The sequence below is a fragment of the Bos grunniens genome, chromosome 6 (genome assembly GCF_055505025.1).
Source record: "Bos grunniens cultivar Pamir isolate PY7600 chromosome 6, Bosgru_T2T1.0, whole genome shotgun sequence".
NCBI classification, from domain to species: domain Eukaryota; kingdom Metazoa; phylum Chordata; class Mammalia; order Artiodactyla; family Bovidae; genus Bos; species Bos grunniens.
The window spans coordinates 103,619,198-103,645,594 of NC_141170.1; the positions used below are offsets into that span (position 1 = coordinate 103,619,198).

The window sequence follows — 26,397 nt, forward strand, 5'->3', positions numbered from 1 at the left end:
TCTTTCTCTCTTATATTATTTGCTAGCTAGCAATAATGGAATCCCTTGGGTTTCAGCCAAAGAAAAATCTGGGCGACAAGAACAGACTGCAGCTTTTTTTTTTTTTTTTCTGAGTGCCTCTTTTTTCTTTTGAGTTTCTGATGAATGACTATAATTTATTTCTACCAAATTTAAATAAGTCCTGCTGCCTTGTGTATTTAACTAGGCAGGCAGAGGGAACTGGTTTGTTTAGGAAGTAGTGACTGAGAAACCCTGGCCAGGTGACAGAGGAGGGCAGAAAGAATCCAGACCAATTTGTATGCAGTATATTTTACTCCCATGAAATAAAACACATTTTTTTTCATATTTGCTGAAAAGTAAAACAATAATATTGTACGAAATGTTATACACAGGGTAGGTTGTACATAGCAGTTTCAGAAACATCATTGCATCCACCAGAGAAACTATTCTAAAACTGATATTCACACATTTTTTTATAATAATAATATGTTAGAAACATACAGTGTGGCATTTAGTATATACATTCCTTTGCTCGCAAGCGAAAAATCCTAATCGCTTCTGTATAACATGCTTTATTTTAAAGCCTAACCTTTAAAAACACTGTTGTGATATTACTAACAACTGCTTTTTATAAAATTAATTTGACATTTCGATATATATACATCCTTTCAGTCATTTTAATGTTAACAATGCTAAACTTAAAAAATAACAAGCTTATAGTAATGTTAAAATGTCATATCCAGTCAAACATTTGTGTGTCCTCGAAACTGTTGGAAATACTTTTAGTGAAAGATGTCAGACGTTGAGAAAATTCCTTTGAAATCAAAGGAGCTCTCTTTAATTCAGTGGTTTCCTTTTCTCCCTATATCTTCTCTCTCTCTCCCTTTCTTTCTTTAGTGCCCACGACCTTCTAGCATAATTCCCAGTCTTTTAAGGGCAGAGCTGCCCCATCCACGGTCCTAGGATCCCCGTGCGGTGGGGCGCGGCTCACACGGGCCGGTCCACAGCGTACTGGCAAGCACTCAGGTTGGATGCCGGGTTCTGCACGCTGGCGTAGCCGAAGCTGGAGTGCTGCTTTGCTTTCAGTCTCAGGCTGGCCAGGCTCGAGTTACACGTGTCCCTATAAACGTACGGAGGAGTCGGCGGCGCGTAAGGGCAGGCGGGCGTCGGCACCGCGGAATTCAGTGAAGGGCTGCTCAAGTTGTTCAAGTTATTCAGGCTGTTGAGGCTGGAGCCCGGGACGCCGGTCACTGCTGAGGGTACCATACTGGACGACATGCTCATGGACGAGATGGAATTGGGCGGGGAGAACATGCTCTGCGACGACAGGGGGTTGACGTTCATAGAGTTGAAGAAAGGGAAGCTCTTGGTGGACAGGGAGGCCGAAGTGAGGCCCTTGGCGGCCCAGTTATTGTACGAATATCCCGGGTACATGTCGTCGTAGGGCTGCATAAGCCCGTTGAACTGCGGCCCAAAGCCATTCTTGCACAGCTCGGCCTGCTGGTTGCGCTCCCGCTTTCTCCATTTGGCCCGGCGATTTTTGAACCAAACCTGGGGATGGAGGGCAAGGATCGAACAGACGCCACAGATCGGATTAGCAAAACCTTGCTCCCGGAAAGCACTAGCAATCCCCCCTCCGATACATAAGTGTACACCCTCGCCGCCACAAGTTTCCTCAGCCGCCCCCACCCACCTCCCCTCCCCTGCGCCCCAAGCTGCCAGAGCCCCGTCCCAACACAGAGGCCCCGACCGGTTCAGGCTTGCGAGTCCGGCCTCTGAGTCGCGCCACAAACCCCAGCTCAACGCCAGGCGGCCTGCGGGTGGCGTGTTCACTAACCCCGGTCCTCCTCAGGGGCCAAAAACACTTACTGAAAAATAAATGCGGAGCAGCGGGCTCTCTGCCCAACCCTTCCCCGGCCACCTTGCAAACTTGCTTGCATTCCAAAGCCACAGACCCAGGGATGAGGACAAGGGGCTGGGAGGCCCGTGCTCTCTCCCACAACCCCTCCTCCCCTCTCGGATCTTCACTCCCGCCCCGCTACTCCACAGAACGAGCGCCCTCATCAGGCACTCGGCCGCGACCCCGTTCCTCGCCTAGCCAAAAGAACCAAATAAAAAGCAAAAGCCCACCTCCCCGACAGCTCATTAAACCCCATGAGTTTGGCGTGTACATCTCCGGGAACCCTGAAAGAGTCTCTCCTACAGCCTTCCCCACCCCTCGCTCCGCTCCTTCACACTCTCCGCCCACCCAGGGCAGGCCCGCGCGCCCGGCGCTGCTCCGGCACGGCCTAGTTGCAGGGCTTTGCCGGCGGTCGCCCAGCCCGGCCAGCCCCCACCCGCGTCCGATGGCCCAGACGCAACCCCGTTCTCAATCCACATCGGGCCCGCCCGTCGCCCCAGACGGCGGCGTTTGTGTATTGGAGTGAGGCCTGGCTCGAGATTTCCGAGCTGACACCGGTGATGTTTCACATTACACATCTCAGCCAGGCCCAGACGCCTAATCCGCTTTTTTTTTTCTTTTTCCCTTTCATTCTCGATTTCCTTTTTATCCCCCTTCCTCTTTGCACCCGACAGCTATAAAAAGCAAGCTTCATTCCCCACTTGGCTGGACAAGCAGCGGGCCTAGAAGGAGGCAGGCGGAGGGAGCGAGAGCTCAGCGCAGCGGCGGCAGGGGACTCGCGAGGGACTGCTGAAAAGCCGAAGAGGGTGGGGTAGGGTTTTTCCAAAGGGTTCCGGAGACCCCATAGATTGTTTTCATTTAAATTACTTGCCTTTTCTACCCTGGCCGCCTAAACTTTGCCCAGGCGAGAAGAGTACGTGCGAGGCCCGTTCCCCAGAAGCGCAGGAAAGCTAACGAGAAACTGACCTTCGCAAAAACCACGCGGCCCGGGTCTGAACATAGGTCTGCGCTGTTAAACTAAAACCATTTCCAACTTCATCCTGGTTCCTATATCCACTAGCTTAGCCTCATTCCCTACACAGATGCCACTCAGAGACTGCCTTCCTCTCTCTGCTTTGGGAGCGCATTTTGGTCTATTCTTTTCATCATTAGTGTTATACAGTGTTTTCTCAGTTCTAACTGGGGGCTCTTTTTCCATCCAGAGCTTTTTTTTTAAACAGCAAAACCTCTGGATCTTGCTATGTGTTTTCTACTTCCAGAATCCTAACAAATTTGGAGTTTTCCACCGACCAGCACAAACCAGGATATTGCTACCGTGTAATTTATTTAAGTTCATTTTTGCCAATTCATTAAGCACAGATTTGCTACAAAGGTAAGCCTTTTCTTTAATAAACCTATTATAATTGGGAGGAAGGGTGTAACAGTCTCCTGAGAGAAGATAAATAAACCAAGTAGAAAAGTCTTTCTTCTTTTTTTCTTTCTAAGAGGACAGCAGGATAGCAGTTCTGTATTAAAACTGCTTCCGCAGATCACAAAACCGAGTATAGGGTGTGGGAGACAACTGAGTGGCAGAAAAACCGCAAAGACCTTGTGATGAGGGTGAGCCGAGTAAAGAAAAGGCCCGGCTAGGCCGGGCACGAAAGTTCTCCAGGGAGGGCCAACCCTTGCGTGTCTCAGGCGGGTTTTCCTTGTTAAATGCGCGCAGGTCGGAGCCTGTCCTCAGCTCCCGGCCTGGGAGGGATTTTATTAGCGCTCCTCTGGCGAAAGCACACCGGGAACACAATGCCCTGTGCAGCGGCTTGCACGCGGCCTCGTTTGGGAGCGCGCTGTGTTAGGGGGCGGTGAGCCGGGGCCGCTCCCGGCGCCTGCTTCAGGCTCGCGGCTGGTCTCGGAAGGGGGAGCTGTGACCTCACAACTGGGGCCTCCACGAGGCCTTCTGCCTTTGCAAAGGCACCCACTCGAGCTCTCCCGGACGGGTCTGCCTTTCACCCTCCCTCCTGATCTACAGGGCCGGCACCCCAGCAGCGCGCTCCCCGGCTCCGTACGGGGTCCTACCCGGACTCGTGCTTCCGTTAGGTTGGTGTCGGCTCTGCCTTTCGCCCTCCCTCCTGATCTACAGGGCCGGCATCCCAGCAGCGCCCTCCCCGGCTCCGTGCGGGCTCCTACCCGGACTCGTGCTTCCGTCAAGTTGGTCCACACTGCGATTTCTTCGCGCGTGGACATGTCCGGGTAGCGGTTCCTTTGGAAAGTGGCCTCCAGTTCCTGCAGCTGCTGGCTGGTGAAGTGAGTCCGCTGCCGCCTTTGCCTTTTCTTCTTGGACGGGTCTTCGGCTCCCACGTCCTCATTCTTTCCCTGCTGGCTCTTATCTTTCTCTGAAAACGAAACACAGAGGTCCCCGTCAGCATGCCCACCTGCTGCCTGCCAACGCCAACTGGACCAGGCGGCAGAGGCCAGAGCCGGGCTGTCTGGCGGGGGAGGAGTGTGTGAGCCGCCGCTCCGGGCCACGGAAAGCGCTGCGTCTGCGGGGTGTACAGACGTGAGTGTGGGTGTGCGCGCCCCATTTCCTCCCCTCCCCCAGCGCCGCACGTTTTATTTACATGTTTATCTCACTGCTAAGGCACATTCATTTTTATAGCCTGTGCTTTCAAGTGTATTTATGCGCTTCTGAGCGGACACATAAAATCTCTCGGGGTACCCTCACGCGCGTGTTTTACAGAACTCCCCCGGTAGAAAGCTCAGATATCGATGCGGTTTCCAAAGGCTAGGAAAAGTACGCTTTGGGATTCGGCGAGGCACCAAAGTTCCTCTGCCCTTTAGAAGAAAGAGAAAAAAACAAAAACAAAAAACGCCCGTTCTTCTGAGGCGTAGTTTCACAACTATTTTTCTAACAAGCGGAGCTTATTCGGAGCTGAAAGCCGAGAGAAGAACAGGGACCGCATAAGGGTTGGGGAGGGCGGGGGGCGGGGGGAGCGGCCTCTGAAGGTCTAGAACGGAGATGCTGGGATTTTTGTGACCCAGAAAAAGGAAGGGAGGTCAGGGTCGTAATGGGGGGAGGGGGCGGTGCAGAACGACTCGCGTGGTTCGCGCCACCCCAGCCGGGCAGTCAATGCAGAGCGAAGGGACGCGGGATACGTACAACCCTGGCTCCGGAAGTTCTGCGGGGAGCGAGCCGAACGACCACTCCCACCACGCCTCCCCCAGGAGGGGCCGACTTCCTCGGGGCCGCGCGGCGCCTTACCTGCGGCCTCGGGGCTGGGGGTGTCAGAGATGGTGTGCACCTCCAGCCTGTGCTTGGAAGAGTCCAGGGAGCGGGCCTGACCGGGAGCCAGGACCGAAGCCATGGCCAGCGGCTGAGGATGGTGACAAGAGGAGGACGAGGAGGCGGCCAACAGCTTGGTCCCTGCTGCTCGGTGCTCCAAGTGCAGCGGGCCTTTCATGCAGTTCATGGACGAAGGAGCGCGCCGCCCTACGAGTCCTGGGTTGCTGCCCCGCCGAAGCCCCGTGGCCGCCGCAGCCGCCTGCTCCGCTTTCCGCTCCAGGCACGGAGTTTCCTCGCGGTGGCCGCCGCGGGCGGAGCCGGGAACACAACCCGCGCGGAGTCCTGGAGCCGAGCCGCCCCCCGGCTCCTTGCGAAGGCTCAAGCGAAAGGATCCAGCGGCCGAAAGTCAGCGGGTCAATGGAGAGACATGGGGATGTGGGTAGGAGAGAATGGTTCGGAGCGTCTTTGGGGAGCAGGCTTCCAAGCTCCAAAGCGAAACAAGAGTGGGCAAAGACCCCTTTCTTCCCTCCCTCCCTCCCCCTCGTACCCCTCCAATAAGGAAAGCTAACGCCGTTCGCGCTCTGCCCGCCCCCCGCGCGGCAGCCCTGACAGCGAAGTGTCAAGAGTGACAGGGACAGGTAGCTGATATTAGATCTCCCGTGGCGGCGGCGGCGGCGGCGGCGGCAGCGGCGCGGGCCTCTGGGCGCACCCTCCTCGGTGCGCACACGCACACCCCCTCGGGCAGTAGAGCTCGAGCCTGGCCTCGCCGCAGCTCAGCTCCCAGCACCCAGACGAGCGACGGACCAGTTCTGCGGCTCTAAGCTTCCCTGTTGGCCTAACATCTTAAAACCAGAGGCGGGCTTCCTGGTGCCGAGACGTCACTCGGCCGTTGCCCTCCCCAACCCTCCCCGACCCTCCCCGCCTCCGCCTCCTCCCAGACCCTTCGCCGGCTGGAGTGACGTGGCTCCATACCAATCAGGAGCCCCCGAGCCGTGACGGCGGGCCCATCCTGTCTGCACCTATCAGATGTGCGGGGCCGGGCTAATACCTCGGTGCGCCCGCAGAGTCTACACCCGCCGGCTCCCGGGAATTCTGCTCCGGCCCGGCCCAAGACGATCCGGCTTTTAGTTTTGATGGGGAGGTGGAAAGACGAGGCTGGGAGTAAAAAGCTCTTTGGAAAAAAGCGGAAAGGTCGAAGGCTGAGGGGTACAAGGATCAACAAGGCAGGCACCCAGCACCCCCCTCCCCTTTTGCGTCTCACTACACTCATTCCCTACCTAGAGGTGTTTTTCTCCCCCTGCAAGGAAAGGAGACATACTACTTAAAACCAGAAAAAATTTAAAACACCAACAAATCATCTCTCCGATCTTAAATTTTCCAAACAACCTGTCAAGTGAATGCTCCAGCGCTAATCTGAAGAAGCTTTACTTTAATTGCAAAGAAGACAGAGCCCTGAGAAGAGAAGCTAATAAATTAGAAATCAGAAGCAAATGGACCCGTCAAAAGAAAATTACCTTGACTTTAAACGAACAACTGTTTGGTGGTTCACTCTGGATTTATACAAGAATAAAAAGTCGCCTCAGATCACGTTCTCTGTAATGCTTATTAGTCCCCAGACAGAAAACACACAATAGAACAGAAACCCTAACCCAGCATTTTCAAAATGCTGAAAGCTTATCCATTCTACTTAACGTTGATTAAGACACATATCCTAGGGCTTTCAAATTCCTTATACACTGTATTAGGCACCTCCTAACCCAACAGAGAATCTTGCTTTAAATTTGACTCTCTTGTTTACTTTATTATCAATCAGATTCAAATCCATAAAGCCTGTAGAATCAACAACTTTGAGCTAATTATATATAAAATATGCTTTTAATGAATTTTCATACAATTAAGAATGTTGCCAAATAACCAATTTCAAGGATAATTTTGAAGTCATTTTCTATTCCTAGGGAGCTCAAGGCTGTCTTGAATTGTTGGAGTCCAAGCAGGCAGAGAAGTAGGCTGTGGGTGAAGGGCAAAAGCCTAGGAGGACACTCAACAAGGAAAAATAAAGCCTTGTTCATTTATTTGAGACAAAAGGAAAAAACACCTTTGGGGACACGTAAATCTTTATAGCACTATTTCCACAGAAATTAAAGAAATAAATCCAAAGATATCATTCAAAATAATTTGTGAAAGTCCTTTTGTCCTCTGGCTTAGGTCAGCTGAAGAGCACAAACTAATCTCCCCTGGGTTTCTGCATTGACGATTGCTTTATTGTGGAGTTAGTGTTATCATCCCTGAATGTGTGTTTGTTTGACATTACAGTCAATGATTTGCAACACCAGTATGAGGTATCTTCAAAAAACTCCCTCCTTGTTCTTGTTCCCAAGATTGAGAAATTCATTCAGTTTGAGGCAGAGTGGATAAAGCGGACAACAAATATGTTTGTAACTTTTGTGTCTCTCCTTTGCCCTGCTCCCCCACCTCATGGTATCTGCAACTCCTCCCCCATCTTAAACAAGCTTGAGAGCAGTCCAAAGGACCAAATGAGAATTTTTTAGTCTCTGCCCAAAGTATCATCCTAGTGTAAGAAGATTTTAGTTAACAGGAGGAGCTTTCTTCATAGGAAGCTTTAAATCAGCATTTCTGTTTTTTTAACCTTTTATTCCAGTTAACCCCATTCCATGCACACACACACCTGCTCAGAGCAGAACACATCCCCATGTGACAGGTCTGCATTAGCTGAGACTCATCCATCCAGCTATATTAGGTTCTGAAATCTTATCACTAAATTATACATATTACATAAGCAGCCTGTTGGTAAAGAAGGTTAAATTAATTTACATTCTGCTCATTATCGGGTGCTTAAATGACGCGTTTTATCCCTGAGATTTGGTAGACTCTCCTTCTCAGACCCCCCAGTGTTTCACGAAAGACAATGCTCTTACATTTGTAGTGGTTTTTAATCTGATAAGACTCTAATTTGCTTAAGTCTTTTAAATAAGGGTTTTAAATGTTTCTAGCCATTTTCTTATTGAATTTCCTCTAATTCCCTCAAGATCATAAAGTATATGCGTAAAGTAAATATCTCCTCCCACTGCACTGACAGCCGATGACCTATAACTAAGTCAATATGAATCCAGCTCTTTTCTGCCCAATATGTTTACTAATCATATTCCAATACCTTTTCTTAAACCTCGGCATAGCTACAGTCCCCACAACAGCACATGCTCATGCCTTCATATCACAAAGAAACTCCATCACATCAGAGAATGAAAGATTCTCCTCCACAGTGAACATACTCTCTTCCTTGTTTCTTCAAGTTTCAAATCCTGGAGTTAAAATTTTTGGTGAAGGCTCTGAGTGGTTTTCAAAACTCAGAAGAGCTGAGAAGCTCCACAGAGCCATGTAGATTTCTAAGCCCATCTCTCATTAAATGCATGGAATTTTGATTTAAGCTCATTGGCTTTGTCAATGAACGGAACTTTCCTCAAGGCAAATACACACGTATGAAGGACCTAACCTAGACTCCAAAGTGGGTGAAAAACCCAAGGGCAAGTGGGAGCTCCTCACAGTGCCAAAGTGTAGGAGATGTTGCAAGTGCTGGTGATCAGCTTGAAAGCCCAAAAAGATAAGAATCTTAAACTGTATTGATTCACTGCAAAGTCAAGTGGCGAATAAAGAAAGAAATTATTTGAAGAACTCTGGTTAAGTGAAAACAAAATCATGCATATACCCCTCTATAGATAGAAATGAATGTACATAATATATCCTCCCCTCCCCCCCAAAGGAGCAGGGGAGGTATTTCTTTGCATTTTTCTAGCCAGAGGTTCAACTCCCTCCTAATCTTCAGATCACTTTACACATTGATACTGGGTGACACCCTGCCAGGTCCAACATGTTCACTCCATGGTTGGTAGGGGTGCTCCAACATGACAAGTCTAGAAGAGGAAAAGCAAGTGTATAGTACAAGAAACACTTTTCAGTTAAAACTGTAGTGGTGGTGGGCAATTTTTAGATTTAGTCTACAAAAAACTTGTGGGTGCACAGGTGTGGGCAATATAGATGACAAAGGAGTTGAAAGTAAGGGAATCTTAGGTATGTTGCAAGTTCAACACTACTATTACATGACCTATCCCCCACCCCACTCTTTAGCTGGTTCTAGAAATTACTGTGGGACTTCCCTTGTTGTCCAGTGGCTAAGGCTGTGCTCCCAGTGCAGGGGGGTTGAGATTTGATCATTGGTCAGGGAACTAGATCCCACAAGCAACAACCAAGGCTCAGTGCAGCCAAACAAATAAATATTTTTTTTTTAAAAAGAAATGACTATGTCTTCAGCAGCCATCACAGAAATTGTCATTCCAGAAAAAAAAAAAAAAAAAATCAGCATAGTTGGTCCAGGGAAGCTGCATGGCTGGGGTGGGGAGAGGACAGGAAGCGCAGTATGGGTTTGGCTTTTCCACTCAGAAGATATCGTTTTGATCAGGTTTTCTTGCTTATTCTTTCAAAGAAAGACCCTTGAGGAGGGAAATGTGTGCCACAGGGTTAGGCATGTTTCTAGCTGGTATTTGCCACCGATTACCAGTCTTAAGGTCTTATTTAATTTCACACTCTTTAGTGTTAGTTGCACAAAGGCCCTCTGGCCATCTCGATGAGAGGGGTTAGGCAGCACAGCTAACCTCTCTGCAGCGGGCAGCAGAGATGTGAACTGGGACCCAAGCGAGCGACTCGAGACTCTGGGGGAAAAAAGTCTGTCCTCAAAGCCCATCTGAAAGATAGGGAAATTAGATGTCTCCTTGAGCTGTCAAGCCATAGAGGGGTGGGAGTCTTGCTACGGTCCAGATTAGCTCAAGGATGAGATCCTGCCGGACTCAGCTCGAAGGCTTGTGACAGGCATGAGTGTGTGTGTGTGTGTGTGTGTGTGTGTGTGCATGAGCATGCAGTGTAGGGTGCAGAGCTCAGAGGGAGACCTTGCACCTTGCCCGAGAAGTGGCTCTGCCTCCCCTCCTTCCTCTGCCTGGCTTTTCTTTGCACACAAATCATGCTGGAAAGGGCCTCTTTGCTGTTCCCAGACCTGAGCCATGCAGCTGGAATACCCAGAAATTAAAGGTTTATTGTGACTGATCCACCCCCCCACCCCAGTTCCATAAATGCAATTTTAAAAAGTGCAGGTTTGCAAAAAGTGGCAGATTCTTTCAGAATCAGAAGTCTGTAGAGGTACTGAGCAACACCCACCCTCTCTGGGTCCCTGCAAATGGTACCCATCTCTCTGTCCCTCACACAACCACCTCAAGTCTGTGGTAACTGGCTGGGGGGTTCTCTTCACCCCACACTGGCAGGGGAAGAGAAGAGCCAGAGATTGGAGGAAGCTCTGGGTCGTGTTAGTGGGGGTGCTACAATCACTAAGCAGGCACGCGGTAGTGCCTTTTCACAGCAGCCTGTTAATGCTACAGGTTTATTAGGTGCTCATTTAATCGCAGAACACAACTACACGTGGAAAAATAAAGAGAACGGTATACTTGTGTATGGGATACAAGAAAGACAAGGAATGAATAAACATCAATCTCTAGGTCCAGAGAGACAGAAGTGACATGGGACTAACTAAAGTCACTTTATAAAAAACTGGATTGAAATGCTTCTCTCTTTTTCTCTATTTTTCCCCTCTCCTGCTCATGTCTGTCTCCCTTTCTGTTTCTCTTGTTCCCCTTCTTTCTGTCTTCCCCTCTCCCAGACATGCTGGTAGCTAACATTCAGCATTAGTTGTCATGGTGACCATAAATCACATAAATCCAAAAATACCCACCTATAATCTGAGATGAAGCTTTTATTTCCCTAGTGAAATAATATTTTAAAAGCTGTCAGCTGACCCCCCCCCCCCCAAAAAAAAAGGAACCCACCTCATTGTAGTAACCCAAGTAATATATTACTTCTAAAGGTTTAAATTAAAATGTCAGCCTGTTAAAAACACGCTGGGAGAATCTTGGGCACTCCATGTCAGATCCTCACAGTGGAGTTGACTCCATCACTCCTGATCACTCTTTAACATGTATACATAATTTTGCCTACTACCTCTCCTTCTATTAATTTCTTCCATCCCCTCCCAACTACCTTAGTTCTCACCGATTGTCTGTCTTGGGTTGTAAAAGAATGGAATCTCTATCTTTTTTCAGAAAGGCACTTAATTCTTTGCCTGACTCAGAGGACCTCATATATTGGTCCTCTGTGATCAATCGCTTTTCTAAATGAAAAATGGGTGCCTTGGGGGGAAACGTGCTGAACTGGGCCACAGTGAAGGGTCGGGGGGTGGGGGGCTTTCTAGAGGAATTGAGAAGAAAGAAACGCAGAGGGAAGGGCTGGTGGGGGAGAGACAGAGTAGTGGAGTATGGAGCTGGGCAGCCAGGTTCTGTGGTTAAATCTAGCCCGGGAAAAGTATGCATATTCTCCTACTCTAGCCTTTTTTCTCCTGAGAGGAAACTTTCCCATTTGAAGACCCTGAGTGCAGGGTGGGAGGGAGGAGGGTGACGACCGCAGTTGGGCCTTTTGTCTTCCACCTTGGGCTTGTTGTCTTTTGCCTATCTTTGGATTATAGGGTATTCGCCTAGATGAAGAGCCATTAATTACCCATTCAGTCAATATTAGGAAGACGACAAAGCTTTTTACATAGGATTAAGAAGACATCAGATTGTTCCATTAGTATATTCCTGCTCACGAATAAGCTTTCGTTATACATTTCCTTTTCCCCGGAGTCGCTCTAACAACTGCTGCATACATTACCGGCGGGCGGTGCGGGTTAACTGCAGAGCCAGCCCTGCGCACCTTGGAGCGCGCACCGCGTCGGCGGCACCGAAGAACGCGACCGGTCAAGACTGCCTACCGCTGGGGACTGACTACTTTCGGACAATTTCCCCTCTTGGGGAAAACATATCCACACACAAAGGAGAGGCAGCTCTGCGGATAAACTGCAGATTTGGCGCGGGGTGGGCTGTGAGTAGAAAAAAAAAAAAAAAGGAATGCTCTCCTTCCCCACGTCCGCTCTTCCTCACTCTCCTCCAGCACATCCCGGTCCCCCTCCCCCTGTTAGCACTAAGATTAACACCACCCTTTTAAATACCCCCCTTTCTCTCTGACCAAGCTCAGGTCCAACCGCCGCCCCACGCAGCACGGTTTTGCTTTTTGCTGGAGGTGGTCTGGGCTGCTTTTGCGGGTCTGCTTGTTAGCATTAAAGTCGTTTGGTAATGGCGTAGAGAAATCGGGTGACTTGCTTTGGGGGACATTAGGAATCAGTGGTGAATGTGCTTCGCGAGCACTTGGTGATTGAATGAATAGGGCTCTGCGGCCGTTAAGGCGTCGGGGTTACCCCGGGTGCTCTGAGGAAGACGGAGAGCCGGCTGCTGCCTCGGGAGGCGGTGTGTGTCGCGGTTGGGGCCTTGGCGTCCTCGTCCCTAGGGAAGAAAGTGCGCGCACCAGAAGCCCGGGGCGAACGCTTTCAGCTCAACTGCTTTGCCAGAACGATTTAAAAATTAATCGAGTCGCTGGGGGAGGCCCGGGGAAGATACCCGCCCCAGGTCTGGTCGCGAAGCCAGGCGCCGGGACCGATCTCGGCAGGTCGGTGGATTACAGCCCCCAATCCAGGGTCACTACCCCGAAATTTAAAGGTTATTGGCAGGGGAGGATCATTCCATCCTCTTCCTGAAGGTCAAGACAACTTTTTGAGTTCTGCCAAACGGAAACTCGTTTTGGGACACCCAAAGGGAAGGAAAGCCAAGGACGTCTGTTCTAGGGAGATGTTCCAAGCGGGCCTCTGCCCCTTTTGTAAGGGGGCCGGGAAGGGGGGAGAGTACTGTTTAACGTGTCAACTCTTCCTCTCTTCACTTACCATACCTAGCCGCTCCTCTCTTCACCCTCTCTCAAACCTCTGGCTTTAGGAGGTTTTCAGCCTACTTCCTGCCCGCTCCCGTTTAAGGGTTCGAGCCAGACGTTGGGTCATTCCAAAGGGTATCAAGAGAATGGGGACTCAACTGGGATGGTACACAGAGTAGGGGCCTCCAGGAGGTCGACCCTGTCAACTCAGAGAACGTTTTCAGTCTTCAGTGAGGACAGGGTGTTTGGGGGAAATGAGGAGAGGGTACTGCCAATATAATAATAGGATATCATGGCCCTTTTTGAAAATCGCATGTCATTATAAACCTTTTTTTCTTTTTAAAAGCAAGTAAGCTAGTTTTTAAGAATCAAATAATCATAGTGACCCTAGTCAGTTATTTCGCTTAAAAAAAAAAAAAAAGCAAATAAAACCTATTAAAGAGTTAAGGAGAAAAAATCTTTTCTTTCTTTCTTTCTTTTTTTTTTTTTAAAGGAAGCTGTGGCTAGGAGTTTGCATACTCCATAAGTTAAATTTACTTATATTCATTAAGGGGACTCTGGCAACCTTCTTTCAGTGGTACTATGTAGCTTTGCCCCACTCGTGTGACATTTTTGGTCTACCCAATTCCCTAGAAGCCAATAACATCAAGATTTTCAGCATTTTTTCCTATCACGTGTCTCTTCTTAATTAATGGCATTAAACATGTTTGGGCAGCAATTTTCTTCTTCAGTTCAAAAGGCAGAAAACACACTATTGGCTGTGTGGAGAAGAGCCTTTTCCAGCACTAAAGTAATCCGGGCCTAAATGTAATGGTTAAGAAAAATCATTTATTATTTCTAGCTCTTTATTTACTTGCTAATTATTAAAAGCAAACACCCAGGCCCACCTGCCCAGGATGTGACTTGTGACTGACTGCAGCGAACAGGACTCCCCGGCTCTCCCCCACTTCTTGCCCACCTAGGAAGCCCACATCCCACCTCAGACTTCTCGGTTAAGAGGTCCTAAACTCCCATGGTAACCACCTGTCCTCAAAACCATTCCTGGGGGCAATAAACAGGTAGATGCGTGTGAGAATAGGAAAAGACATTTGGCATCTCTCGGCCCCGAAAGCAGGAGAAATGTCAGCCTCGGCTGGGCGGCGGCCAGCCCGCGCTGTGCGAAGCGACATTGGGGAGCTCCCCTAGTCCGGCCGGAGCCAGGGCTCAACCAGCACAAAGCATTTTCTCCGGGAGTCATCGCTGCTCTTGATTTTTAACCATATCCCAAACATACTCCGGTGTAATAATTTATTTTTACGACCGATTATCAAACAGAAGAAGAATTTAACACAATCTTAATGACAGAAATCACCCGACGTTATCTCTGCAAGGCCCCATTTAACCCCATGGGGTTAATCCTGGACAAGTGAGCGTTTAACTGGCCCAGCAGGAGAACTAGCGATATTTCGCGGTGTCGAGGCCGGTTAGCTCCATACCACTTTGGGCGTTTTATTCCAACAAATGGTGCTTTTCTCTCCGATTCACTGGGAAGCCCAATGCGGAGTCTTTTGTTTTCTTCTTGACAAGTTTACTTGGCGGGGGTCCCAATTCGCCCCCCTCTAGCACATATTACATATGTATCTTTACATTTTAATCCAGAAAGTGGTGGTTAGGGGCGGAGGTCTGTGTGTGTGTGTGTGTGTGTGTATGTAGGTGGGTGGGTGGTTATGTCCTCACATTATCAAAGGTCAACAACCTCCTAAGAATAGGCACTTACTTATTAAGGAGCCTGGAAAACATGGAGAATAGACGAACGGCAAATTTGAGTCTTTCTGGTATTCCTAAGGAAAGGTTGTCCCTTCAACCTCCCTCCCCCTCACACACACACCCCTGAAGACCACGATTCAATTCAACTGGGTCTGTGCATAGAGGACGTTTTAAGTTTTACGCTTGCAGACTTCGAGCAGCAATAGCCCTTGACTCTTCCAGAATAAAACCAGACCATCGATCGCACCGCCAAAACCCAGACCCTGCAACCAGCACCACAGGTAGGTGGTGCCACCGGGTCACACACTCCATTCCCCCCTCAGCTGCTGCGCGCAGTCGCTGCCCTCCGGCTCCGTAGGGCTGTTGTCAGCTCCTCCACCTAGCCACCGGGGCGAACCTATGCTAACCCAAGCCTCGCGCGCTGGCCTTCAGCGGTAAACCCCGCACCCACAAGCCTGGGCGGGGCGCGGCCTAGGGCCGCCGGGACGGGGTGGGCCCTGCTGGTGCTGCATGCAGTGGGACGTAGTGAGCGACAGAGGTCGCTGTTGGACCACTTTTCCACTCCAGCTAGAGGCACGGAGGTAGCTCGGGGTGTGCGTACATCAGGCCACACATCAGGAGATCATCAGGAAAGAGGGAGAGGGAGAGGTGATGGGTCTCAGGAGTGCAGTATAATTTCGGGAAAGGAATTAACGTTCCTTGGACGGCTGCTTCCCGTCCCAACCCGAGGCCAAGTGTCTTAAGTTCCGAGCAGGCGCGCCCCGTCTGGCGGCCTCGCCCGCGTGCGCCTCACTCGAGCCCCGGAGGCCGGGAGGCGGGCGCCCAGCGCTCGGCCTGCGCCTCGCTCCAAATCTTACCGTTGGCGCCGGGATGCTGCCGCAGGAAGAGCTTGCTGCTGGCCGCCTCTTTCCGGCTCTCCGGAGAGTCCGTGAACTCGACCTTTTTGATTTCGGAGTCTTTGGAGAAGAGGCATTCAACGGCCGCCGGCTGCACGCCTGGGCCACGCGCACCCGCCCCACGTGCAGGGAGAGAGACGCCCCGGACGGCGGGGGAAAGTATCGGGGTGTGGAAGAGAGTGGGGAGGGAGGCAGGAACGAGAAAAGAGAGGGACAAAGAGCAGAGACCCAGTTAGAGGAAAGAGCGGAGGACGGACCAGTCTCCGGGACCGTCTGGCAACCCGGCGCAGGGCGATGTTCTGTCTCCGCGCCTCCCGGGCTACCAGCGGCTCTCGCGAAAAGGAGGCCCGAGGCTTGGAGACGCGGCGCGCGGTTCCCTCCCCACCCACAGCCCCCCACTAGGAGAGTCCCCCGGCGTCCAGGTTCTGATTTCCTTCCTGCCCTGGCCGGCCCCTCCGGGAAGTGCCCCTCGCGCGGCCTCGCTATAAGACCAGTGCCCTCTCGCCGCCCTCGCGTGGCGCGGTCTCAGGTCGGGTGACCCTGGCAGAAGATACGACTCTTACCTAATTGCACACACGCCGACACTAGTTTGCGGCAGTTGGTCTCCATTCCCCGTTACCTGCAAAACAAGAGAAGGAGGCCTGTGAGAAGCGGCGGCGGGCGGGCGCACAGGGCTCGCAGGAGGCTACCTGTGGGGCAGACGACTTCAACACAAGCCATCAGGCTCCTCTCCGTACTAGGTTTCAGGAGTGTTTCTCGGACCTGGCAGTCTCTGGCAGCACGAGCCTGGCTTCATCCCCACCCTTGCCCCAGGTCCTGGACGTCTGAATGTTTACCAAAGTGTGTGTGTGAGGGGGTGGGAGTGTGTGTGGAGGGGGGATCTCTCTACAGAACTGCCGCCAATGGGTCCAGGGGCTCTTGGCCGATAAAGCCGCGTTCTGGGAACCCAAGCTGTGGAACTACTCACAGGGGTGCCTGTGTCAGGGGTTAAAAGCCCGTCTGAACACGAGGACAAGCTTAGGGGGGGGATACAAAATTTTGGTGAAGAGGACTTTCTCCGTGGGGAGCTGTGTGCGAAGGCCAGCACAGCGCTTGTCCTTTAGCTGAAGCTCAGTAAACATTTATAGAGTGTTAGAGTCAAGTTGTTCCTGTCCTAGATAGAACCCCCCCACCCCCACCCCCCACCCCCGCCTCGATTTTCTGTAATTCTGAAACAAACAGGACTCCAAGGCCTAGGATGCTCAGAGCGGACTGGCTTCGGGCCTCTCTTCTATCAGAAGCCACTTTTCCATATTTAGCCACACTTTCCCCTGGAGATACTCACCCGGTCATTTATTTACCCAAAAGTATGATTTAAGATCGCAGAGTAGGGGAACCGAGGTGGAGTGAGTTAGATTGAGGAGAGCGGGCAAACGTCCCCGGAGCGTTTATTGCCCGCCAAGGGTAGAGAAATAGCTCTGAGAGAACGGCTCCCCCCAGTTCTCCCCCTTCTCCTGCCCGGCAAACCAAATCTTTTTTAAAATTTCCAACCACAACGCAGAGAGCCAGGCGTTTAATGCGCGCCCCTTTCTCCGCCACAGGCAAACCGGGAGAGGTGGGTGGCAAGGGGGCTCTGTCGGGGTGGGTAGAAGAGCGGCGGCTGCTTTAAAGACAGAAGAAAAGAATGAAGGTCCCAGCTCCCCAGGCCCCTCGGATCTCGGCGCCTGCCTCGCTCCACGCTAACCAGGGTACGCCGGCGGCGGGAGGGCACCTCGCACGGATCCAGGGCTGGGGCTTCGGGCGGGCGTTTGCCCGGTTGTTCGAGGGGCAGAGGTTGGGCAGGGAGCTGGGGGGGTGGGGGGGCGGGGAGGGTCTGGCTTTGGCCTAAGTCGCATTTCTAGGTTCCTCGGCCTCTCCTGGAAGGAGCCGGGACACAGGGGCCTCGGGCCAAGGTCGCTGCCTAGCGCAGCAGCCTGGGGATCCAGGGGGTGGGGCTCTCCAGGCAGTTCCCCCACCAGCCTGGAGACGCGGGTGGACGCGGGCGGGGGCTCTGCCGATCCTGGCGGGCTCGGGGGCCCAGAAGTAGCAGTTTGGCGGTTCCAGATTTAGTGATTCTGCAGTAAAATCACAGGATTAGTCCCTGATTGAGATGTCTGTTCGTGAGATATTACAAAATTCATTATCACAGCTTTCTACTAACTCGATATGAAGTAACACAGATGGGATTTTATTAGTCCAGACTTCAAATGTTTACTTATGATAATTTCGGGGAAAATTTGCATGTCATCATCATTTCGATAATCTTTTTTTTTTTTTAACTTCTGAATTGGCTGCATTATTAGCCGGTAGCCAGAGCTTTGCAGATGGTAACCGCAGATAGTTTTTATTTTTAAAAATAGTAAAATCTATAAAAGAAAAAGATCGGATTGCTCAGTGTAAAGTCAGTCGATTATTACACATTCTCTCCCCCCCCCCCCCCACTCCCACGCTTCAGTGCTGAAGACCAAACAAAGCAATACAAAACAAATCTTCAAGAACTCCTCTCTAAAGACTGAAAAGAAGGTCAAGGCATGTTCCTTAGCTCACTCCTACATGTCCTTGTGACTTGGGGATTTATTTTGCAGTCAAAATGAGTCCTGAGATTTGCACTTTTTTCCCCCTCATATAATGACCAAACCTGCTAGATGAATTGAATCTAAATAACTGGGGAAGGTAATTTTTTAAAAGAGACCTCCAATTCCCTCCCGTCTGCTGATCCTTAAACTTGCCCTGTCAAGACAAGTCTTACAAGACAAATTTGGCTGCCAGATTTAGCGAGGGGCTTCAGTGGCTAATCTCACAAATTAAGATGAGCAACTTTTCCTGTTGGAAAGGTGTTCTCACCCCAAAAGTTCATGTCCTGGTTGGAATGTATATGCCAGGCAATCTTGTTTTGGTCAACTTGAGTTTTCTATTGTGAGCTCACTAAAAAGCACAACACAGCTAATGGGAACACCCTGAACCACACTGGCTAATGCAAGCAGGCAAGCCCTAAGAAATAGAACAATTTGCTTAAAAATAATTTCTGATGATTGCCATAAGATGAAATTGTAGGAATGAAACATAGTCCTAATAATTCCACATCCTTTCACATTTCCCTCCTTTCCATTCACATTGTTATCCTATAACAAAATCTTTGATGAAAGTTTAAAAATAAACATGATAAGAACATATGTTTTAAATGAACTAAATTAGTGAGATTAGTCAGTAAATTAATTTGCAGTAGGTAATCATTTAAGGAAATTAAAATACTGCTTAATGCAGTTCTGTATTTTAGCAGTTTAAGCCTTCTTTTAAACCAATTAATATTGGTGATTTAGGAACACTTGGGGACAAACATGCTCAACTTGAGGAACAAAGCACCTGAATAATTTAAGTGTTGTTTTGCTGAGGTAGAGCAAAACATTCCATACATGAAGTAGCTATTTCATTTTTAGGCAAAGTTTGACTATTGAAACTTTGGATGCTTATTTTATGTAATATCAACAGAAGTCCTCAGCCTATATTGCTTATGTGCTTTGTTTCCTTTACATAACTGGTGTTTGTATTTTTAGATGGATTTCCTCCAAAATGATGTTAAAAGCAACATTAATTCTTATTAATGGCCTAAAAAGAATGTGAGGAAATATCTCTAATCAAATTAATTTTTCATAAAGTATTTTAGGATGTATGAACTCCAATATTGTTTTAATTCATGGTAGTAAAAGTTTAAAAAATTTTTAGTTTAATAAGACATATTGCTTGCACAAATAAAATAAAAATCACAGGACCCTATGATGGTTTGACATCTAAATTGCTAAGGAAAAGAAATCATTAAATTGTAATAAAAAGAGGAACATATTTCTAAGATTTAGAATCATAATTTTTCCCTTACTGGATGGTTGGAAAATAGTCGTCTCCCCTGTATCCATTTAAAATGTATCTCCCAAAGTGCAAGACTGGAGTTGACTGGTAATCAATTTAAAGGATTTATAATCCGAAGTAATTGTGTGAGCTTGGCATTCAGGCCTGGCTCCCAGGTAATTCGCTTGGGCCTGAGAGGTCACTAACTGCCAGTTAAGATGGAATCTTTTTTCCAATTGGTAACAATGGGAAGGGGGCTAATCTTTCAGTAGCTGAAACTTTGTACCCGGCCCTTCATCTTGAGAATGCTAATCCTCTGTCTGAGGATTTGTCCCTGCAGTGTTGGCACCAAGATTTAAGGGAAGATACCTCCTTTTAAATGCCAGCCATGGTCTCGCTTCCCACTCGACTTCAGCACCCCATAGATTGTTAGTGTCTGTGGCTGGGGACCAGAGGAACAGGGCTTTGCAAGGTCTGTTTGCCAACTGCGTTACCTCGGGGGGAAGACAGCCCCCAAGAGCCACAAATCACCTTCGGAGAAGATTCTCCAAAGTGGAACAAATTTCCAAACTCGCATTATCTCACATCCCTGCGGGAGAGACGGCCTCCACTTACCCGCTACCGGGAGAGAGCTGCAGTCTGCGCGTCCCGCCGCGTCCCGGAGAGATTTCCAGCGAACCGAGACGCGGACTGCACCGCCGGCGCCCGAGAAGCCCGGGCCGAGAGGACTGCGGGGCTCCCGAGGGTGCCAAGTTCCGAGAGGGGTCCAAGGGCGCGCAGCGGCCTCCGGAATCTAGCCGTCACTGGCAGTTTCTTTGCGCTCTACTCCAGCTTTCTCGCTCGCTCTCGCACTCTCTCTCCCCTCCCTCGCTCTCATCCCTCTCTCTTCCCTCGGCTCCGACTCAGTGTGGGGAGTGACGTGACGTCAGCAGAGATTCCACCAAACTCCACTGCACAGTGGCGGGCGCGCGGGCGGGCGGGCGGCCGAGCCGGCAGCGCGGCGGGCGATCAAGGAGCGAGCGCGGCGCTCAGGAGGGCGCGGGGGGAGCCAGCAGGGGCGACGGGAAACCCGGCAGGAGCAGGAGGTGAAGGCCCGCGGGCCCAGGAGCCGGGAGCCCGAGGAGGAGCCCCGGGAAAGAAACCAGGCGAGGGAGCCGGGCAGGGCGCTCAGACAGGAGCGGACAGAGCAGCAGGCGCGAGCACTCCCACTGTGGAAATGAGGGCAAGAAGGGAGGATGGGAAGGAGGAGAAGAAAAAGGATTCTGCGCCAAACCAGGAGCTCTCATAAATCAGAGGGGAAGGGCAAGGGCGTCGGGGAGACGTCGGGGAGAAACGTTCTCCTGGAGAGAGAGAGAGAGAGAGAGACAGAGAGACAGAAAGACAGACAGAGAGAGAGAGAGAGAGAGAGAGAGAGAGAGAGAGAGAGAGTGTGTGTGTGTGTGTGTGTGTGTGGAAACCCGGACGGGGAGGGAGGCAGGGACAGAGAAAGTGGCCTAAGAAATGGAACAAAGGACAGTATGCCTGGGTTTGTTTGGGGGCGAGGCTTGTAGGGTGTGAGTTTGATATGCCTGTGTGTGACCTTCTTTCAGGCCTTGCAAGGGTGAGGAAAGAGTTCATAGATACCAGGGATTGCGGAGGAAGGCCGGAAGCTGGAGAGAAGGTTGCGGGATGGGGTGAAAGAGGATGACAGTAGAAATCTGGAAAAGTGGGATGAGCAGGGGGTCGGTGGGATGGCTGGGTTTGGGAAGAGGGTAGGAGGGAGACAGCTAGAAGGGAGCTACCGGCTTGTCCTCCGCGGAAGGCCCAGCACAGCCGGCGGCGACACCATGTCGAGGTCAAGGCGAGTGGACCCGGCGCACAGCACCCGGTGTCTGCGCGCAGGTGGGCACGGCCGCGTACTGACCGGTGTGCACCGAGGGATTGCGCTGGACAAGGCTCCGGTGCTCATGGAGTCTAGAATTTCCTCTGCTGTACTTACACTCAACAAGTTCACTCCGGGTCACGGCTATCTCATTTTTTAAAATGACGAGGTTAAGGTTCCTGGCGGGCATGGTATTAAATTGCAAGGGATGGCAGTGGGGGTGGGAAAGGAAGCTCCCCTCAAATCCACATTTGCTCCTAAAAATCGAAGAACGCGTGAAAACAGAAGGGTAAAAACAGAAGGGGCATTTGCCCCTCGCTCTCCGAAGCGTGCCCTACTTCTAAACCCTGATTTTCTGATTTCTTGACTCCAGCAAGGGCTTGTGTTTTGGTGGCCAGAAGATATTTTCGCTGTACCCCGCCTTTGAGTGGTAGGACTATAAACACCAGTCGCTGGAAGACCAGGTGGGAAGGCTCTGCCAGGCAGATTGCACAAAGTTCTTTCAGTCTCTAGGGCATCCTGTTAGTGTAGGTTTTTGGAAAGTGTGGGAAAACAACCACAGCTCCTGGTCCTATATTCTCATTAATATTATTTCCTGCATAGGAGCAAAACTCAACCAGGCCCACCATGAGAGAGGCCCCCCATCTTTGGGTCTCAGGAGAGGATAAAATCCCCTCTAAAAGTTGTATTGCTCTTCCTACATCAGTATACCAAATCTCGCAATTTTAAGAAAATATAATGACGCCAGGAGAATGTGTGTGAAATATATACATCTTTGAAAGCCTGGTGTTTAAAATAACCCAGGTCACCATATAGGTGCTGGGCTTTCCCTACATTTGGGAGCTGTCTGGAATATGTTATGTGTTTTCTTGAATTACTCCGTGTTTTGAATTCATTTGAGTTAGCAGTAAAAACAGGCAAACAAACTTGCTCAATTTGTTTTGAGTGCTAAATCCCTTCACTTTGAAATAGCTAACAGTCGACAGATGGACTCATTTTATGGAAAGGGTTAGCCTCTTCAGCCAGGAAGAAAACTGACGAGAAGTCTAGATTTTTAAGCCATTTCTAACCTCCACATAACATCCGTGAAAACTCAAACTTTCTCTCTTTACTGGTGGAAATTCAAGACAGTTTTATTTAAGGGGAGAGAAATGAGGGGGAAATGCCCGCGTGCTGTTTTTACTTTTATTTCCCCTCTGTCTCGGAGGATTTCTATTTCTGATTTCTGAAATCGTGCTGAGGCAAGAAAATCAAATTTCTCCCAAGTCCCACGACTGAAATCTAAGGTCACAACATATCACATAATTTAGTCCAAGAAAGACATTTTCCTCTCTACCCATCAAAGATTTTTTGCCGCCTCCCCAGACCCCTGAGTTATGGTTTAATGTCTGCCTCCTTCTTTTCTTTTATTTTTATAGAGATTAAGAGACGCTCAGAGCAGAACAGCCTTGCCTTCATCTGGAGGCAAGGATGGAGAATCTCACGGAAAAGTGGGGAAAGAGTGAGAAAACCAGAGACAGTCGGAGACGCCCGGGGAGACAAGGGAAAGAGAAAGGGACTGCGCTGGAGAGACGCGCAGATAAGCGCGTGCCACCCCCTCCCCCTTTCAGTATTCCGAGGTTTGCAAACCCGGGCTGGGATGGAGGGGCTCCGGGAAGCTCACACTCCCCTCGCCCCCCTTCTGTCTGGAGTCTCGCCTGACAGGGGCTAGTTAACCCCAGTCCCGGCCGCCGCAGACACCGCGCCGTGCTTTTGGGTCCTCGCCTCGCCCAGCGCCAGTGCAGCTGAAGTGAGCAGCTGGTGGGAAATGCAAATGGCTCCTGGAGAAATAGAAGATACAGAATGATTCTCATTCCCTCCTCGAGTGTGTGGAAGGAGCTGGACATACGTTTCACGCTCCTAATCCTTCTTTTACATTTTTAGTCATACTCCTATTAAACAACTAATTAATGCCCAGAACCACCAGGGAATACATTAGGCATGCAGAGGAAAGGCAGGGTGCTGGTGTGTGTGTGTGTGTGTGTGTGCTACAAACCACCGACCGAGCTGATTTAAGACGTGGATTTCAGGTTTTTCTCTCGTCGGAGCAGAAATGGAAGAGTGGGCCCTGGCAATTGTATTTAGATTCCGATTACTTCAAATTAGAAGGGGGTGGAGGGAGCGTTCAAGCAGAGCAAGCAATTCCCTGCCCTGCAGATGTAAACAAGATTGTAGCATCAAAGGTACCAGCTCCTTAAGGGCCAGATCTCCTGGCTGGGAGCCGTGGTGGGGAGACACTGACCTTATATCAGTGAATTTCAAGGATGTTACACTTTTACATAAACAACCCTAGCGCCGATCGCCTGGTGAGATTCACTGTTCTAGAACATCTTAAAAATTTTTTCCCCCAGAAGTAAATGTGCTTTTCACTTTTCCAAAATTTTGAACTATGTCTAAAGATAATAACTTTCCATTAAACCTGTGCGCTGCACCATTTTTCACTGCCCATTCCTTTTGTCTTTTTTGGTGATCAGGTTTAATGTGTGTGTTGGGGGGGACAGAGAATTAGACATAAGGCAACCTCTCACCCCAATAAATCAGCATAGGAAAAGTGGTGCTGGTTACATGGGTTCAGAAAAGTTCTAGTGAGATTCTGAATTATGCCCCTCCCTCTAACACTTTGAAACAAGTGACAGAACTGTTAGAATAAGGAGCATATTGTGAAACTCAGGGAGGACATAGCATTTTGTGATCAAAGCAGGGCAAAACCAAGGACAAATGTGGGGTGACCTCTGCCAACTTCCTCTCACCCAAGAGTTAGGATTTAGGAAAGGTACAGTATTATTTTCAAGCCCGCGGTGACTGGCTGCATGCTACCATTTACTTTTTTCACTCTGGATTATGATTTCAGCTCTGGCAATCAATTTCCCCAGCTCCTTATCTGAAAACAAGCGAGTATGTAAATACCAATGGCTAAAGATGTTTAACTGCCTCAAACATTATTGATTTGTTGGCTGTTCTAAATTTTCTTCCCAGTCCAGGCCTTATTTCCAAATTTATTCAGGAGGTCTGATCCTACCTCCGATGCTACAATACAATAATTGTTTTTTTTTTTATAAGGGTGTTAAAGATGAACCAATTGATTTGCATATAAATTAAAATTACGATGTGTTGCCTATTCCGGTGTTTTATAATCATTTCGAAATTAGTACTTAACCACTTGAGCTAAAAGAATATATCAATGTCTGTATTGACTCACTAATGAATTACCTAATTAAAACGTCTCCTGATATTGGGCTCTGGAAAGATTGTCAAATCAAGGCATATTAGGGGAGAGATGGTTATTGGTAGGGGAAAAGACCAAGGTCTGGAACTCAGAACGGAGTTTCCGGTGATTCCAAGTTGTAATTTTGGAGCACGGGCCCTTCTCTGTTGTTAGTGATTTTGTGCTTATTTGTAAATAAATGAAGTGGAAGAAGCGCTCCGGAGGCCGCCGTCGCTCAGGCCGTTTGCTGTGGCAGGACTTTCCAGCTCGGACCTAGAAGCGCTCAATCCTGGGGCCAGCTGGGCCAGCGCGGGAGGTGTGTGGCCCCGCTGGCGGCCTGGCCAGTCAGCTCCTCTCCTCTCCCCTCGCCCGCCGGCTGGCGAACGGAGGCAGCGCTCTCTCGGCCCGAAGCGAGAGCTGGAAAAAGAGCCGACTTTTAATAGATATGCTAACTGAGCACTTACCTTCGTCCTGAGAATTGGAATAAAAGGTAGCTCTTCTTAAGAGAGACGGTGCAAAGGCACGCTAGGAGTTCAGAACAGGCTGGCGGCGGGAAATCTGTAGCCTGGGGGCTCGCCAACATCCCCTTTCATTTCAAGCACTTATTGATTTGCTGTTGTCATCTTTGGCGACGCAGAAGGACACTTGAAAGAATTTCTGATGGGGCTCTGATCTGAGAAAGGAGGTGACCTGCCCAGGCGCTCACCAAAATTCTTAATTACCACATCAACCGCTTTTTTAAAATCCCCCATCCCACCTCCTTCCCCCGTGGCAACTGGGTTTGCTTATTCTGAACTTTTTAATTATTCAGAAACTTCCTTCCCTCTCATTGGCTTCCCTTTTGCAGCGGTTTTCAATACAAGTCTTCCCTTCCTCCTCCCTTCCCCCACGGTAGGGTCTGTATATTGATCCCCCTGACCTTTGGCGCCTCCGGGCCTTCCGAAATTTCTCAATCTTTTTTAGATTTGAGGTTGGAAGTCTCCACCGTCTCCACTTTGTGCACACTCTCAGAGATAGGAAGAGTTACACAGACTGCCCTCAAACCCAGGGGATGCAACAGATGTTCCCTTTTCAGTTGTCTCTCGAAATCTGAAATGCCTGCCTGTTTGCACTTGGATCTCTCTCTCTTCTGCATTCCCCTTTCAAAGCAGTTTGAACGGTTGTGTCCATGTGCCCACAACATCTCCACCTACATTCTTTACCAAATGGTAAACAAAGAGGAAATCATGCTGTAGATTGGTATACAGATTGCATTAGGAATCAGAATCCCCAATTTCAGGATTCCTCATTCAACTCTGGTTATCATCTACATTCAATCATTCCAAGCAGGAGACCCTCAGGAGCCTGCATCATGGAGCATCAAGTAAAGCCGCAGTAAAAAGAATAATTTCAGGGTCATTTTCTTAGAATGCTAGTTATGTTTCTGAGTTTTGTTTGCAACCACCTATTTTCAGTATATGCAGAGTTAGGAAAAATATGTCAACATGGTTATTGGTGTTAAAGAGGAGAAATAACCTTGGGTTCAACAGTGAAAAAGAGACCCCTAAAGTCTACAAATCTCAGTGGTTTGATTTTGTTTATAATAGTGGGAGTAAATAAGACACAAACTGCCTTATATGTTTTATGTACACCTACTGATCTGAGTCCCCATTTAAAGCAGCTATACAGAATTTCTTTTAATTTACTATAGTGACTTTAGAAAGTAGAGCCATATGACATGGTGAACTGGGGGTAAACCCCTTGAGTTGATGCTTTCTGTAAGCTCAGGGGTTTAATATTGTT

At 49.4% G+C, this 26,397-nt stretch overlaps 1 protein-coding gene and 1 long non-coding RNA gene across 12 annotated transcripts; one reads left to right on the forward strand and one right to left on the reverse strand.

Moving 5' to 3' along the window:
* Positions 1-293: 293 nt before the first annotated feature.
* On the reverse strand, positions 294-20,419 carry PITX2 (paired like homeodomain 2). 11 transcript variants are annotated; one of them, XM_086407060.1, is made up of 5 exons: positions 20,126-20,419; positions 16,213-16,268; positions 15,611-15,748; positions 4,067-4,272; positions 294-1,551 (listed from the first exon to the last, which is right to left on the reverse strand). In XM_086407060.1, the coding sequence occupies exons 2-5, from the start codon at positions 16,256-16,258 to the stop codon at positions 988-990; spliced, it is 954 nt and encodes a 317-aa protein (XP_086263186.1). In that variant the 5' UTR covers positions 16,259-16,268; positions 20,126-20,419; the 3' UTR covers positions 294-987. The 11 variants fall into 11 exon arrangements, with proteins under 11 accessions (XP_086263186.1, XP_086263181.1, XP_086263183.1 ...); XM_086407055.1 differs by having other exon boundaries at positions 3,956-4,272; XM_086407057.1 differs by lacking the exon at positions 20,126-20,419 and adding an exon at positions 16,974-16,989 and having other exon boundaries at positions 3,956-4,272.
* A 1,304-nt stretch (positions 20,420-21,723) lies between these two features.
* On the forward strand, positions 21,724-24,528 carry LOC147371142 (uncharacterized). Its single transcript, XR_015165870.1, has 2 exons — positions 21,724-21,835; positions 22,790-24,528. It is a non-coding gene; the product is annotated as an uncharacterized LOC147371142 (long non-coding RNA).
* Positions 24,529-26,397: the final 1,869 nt, after the last annotated feature.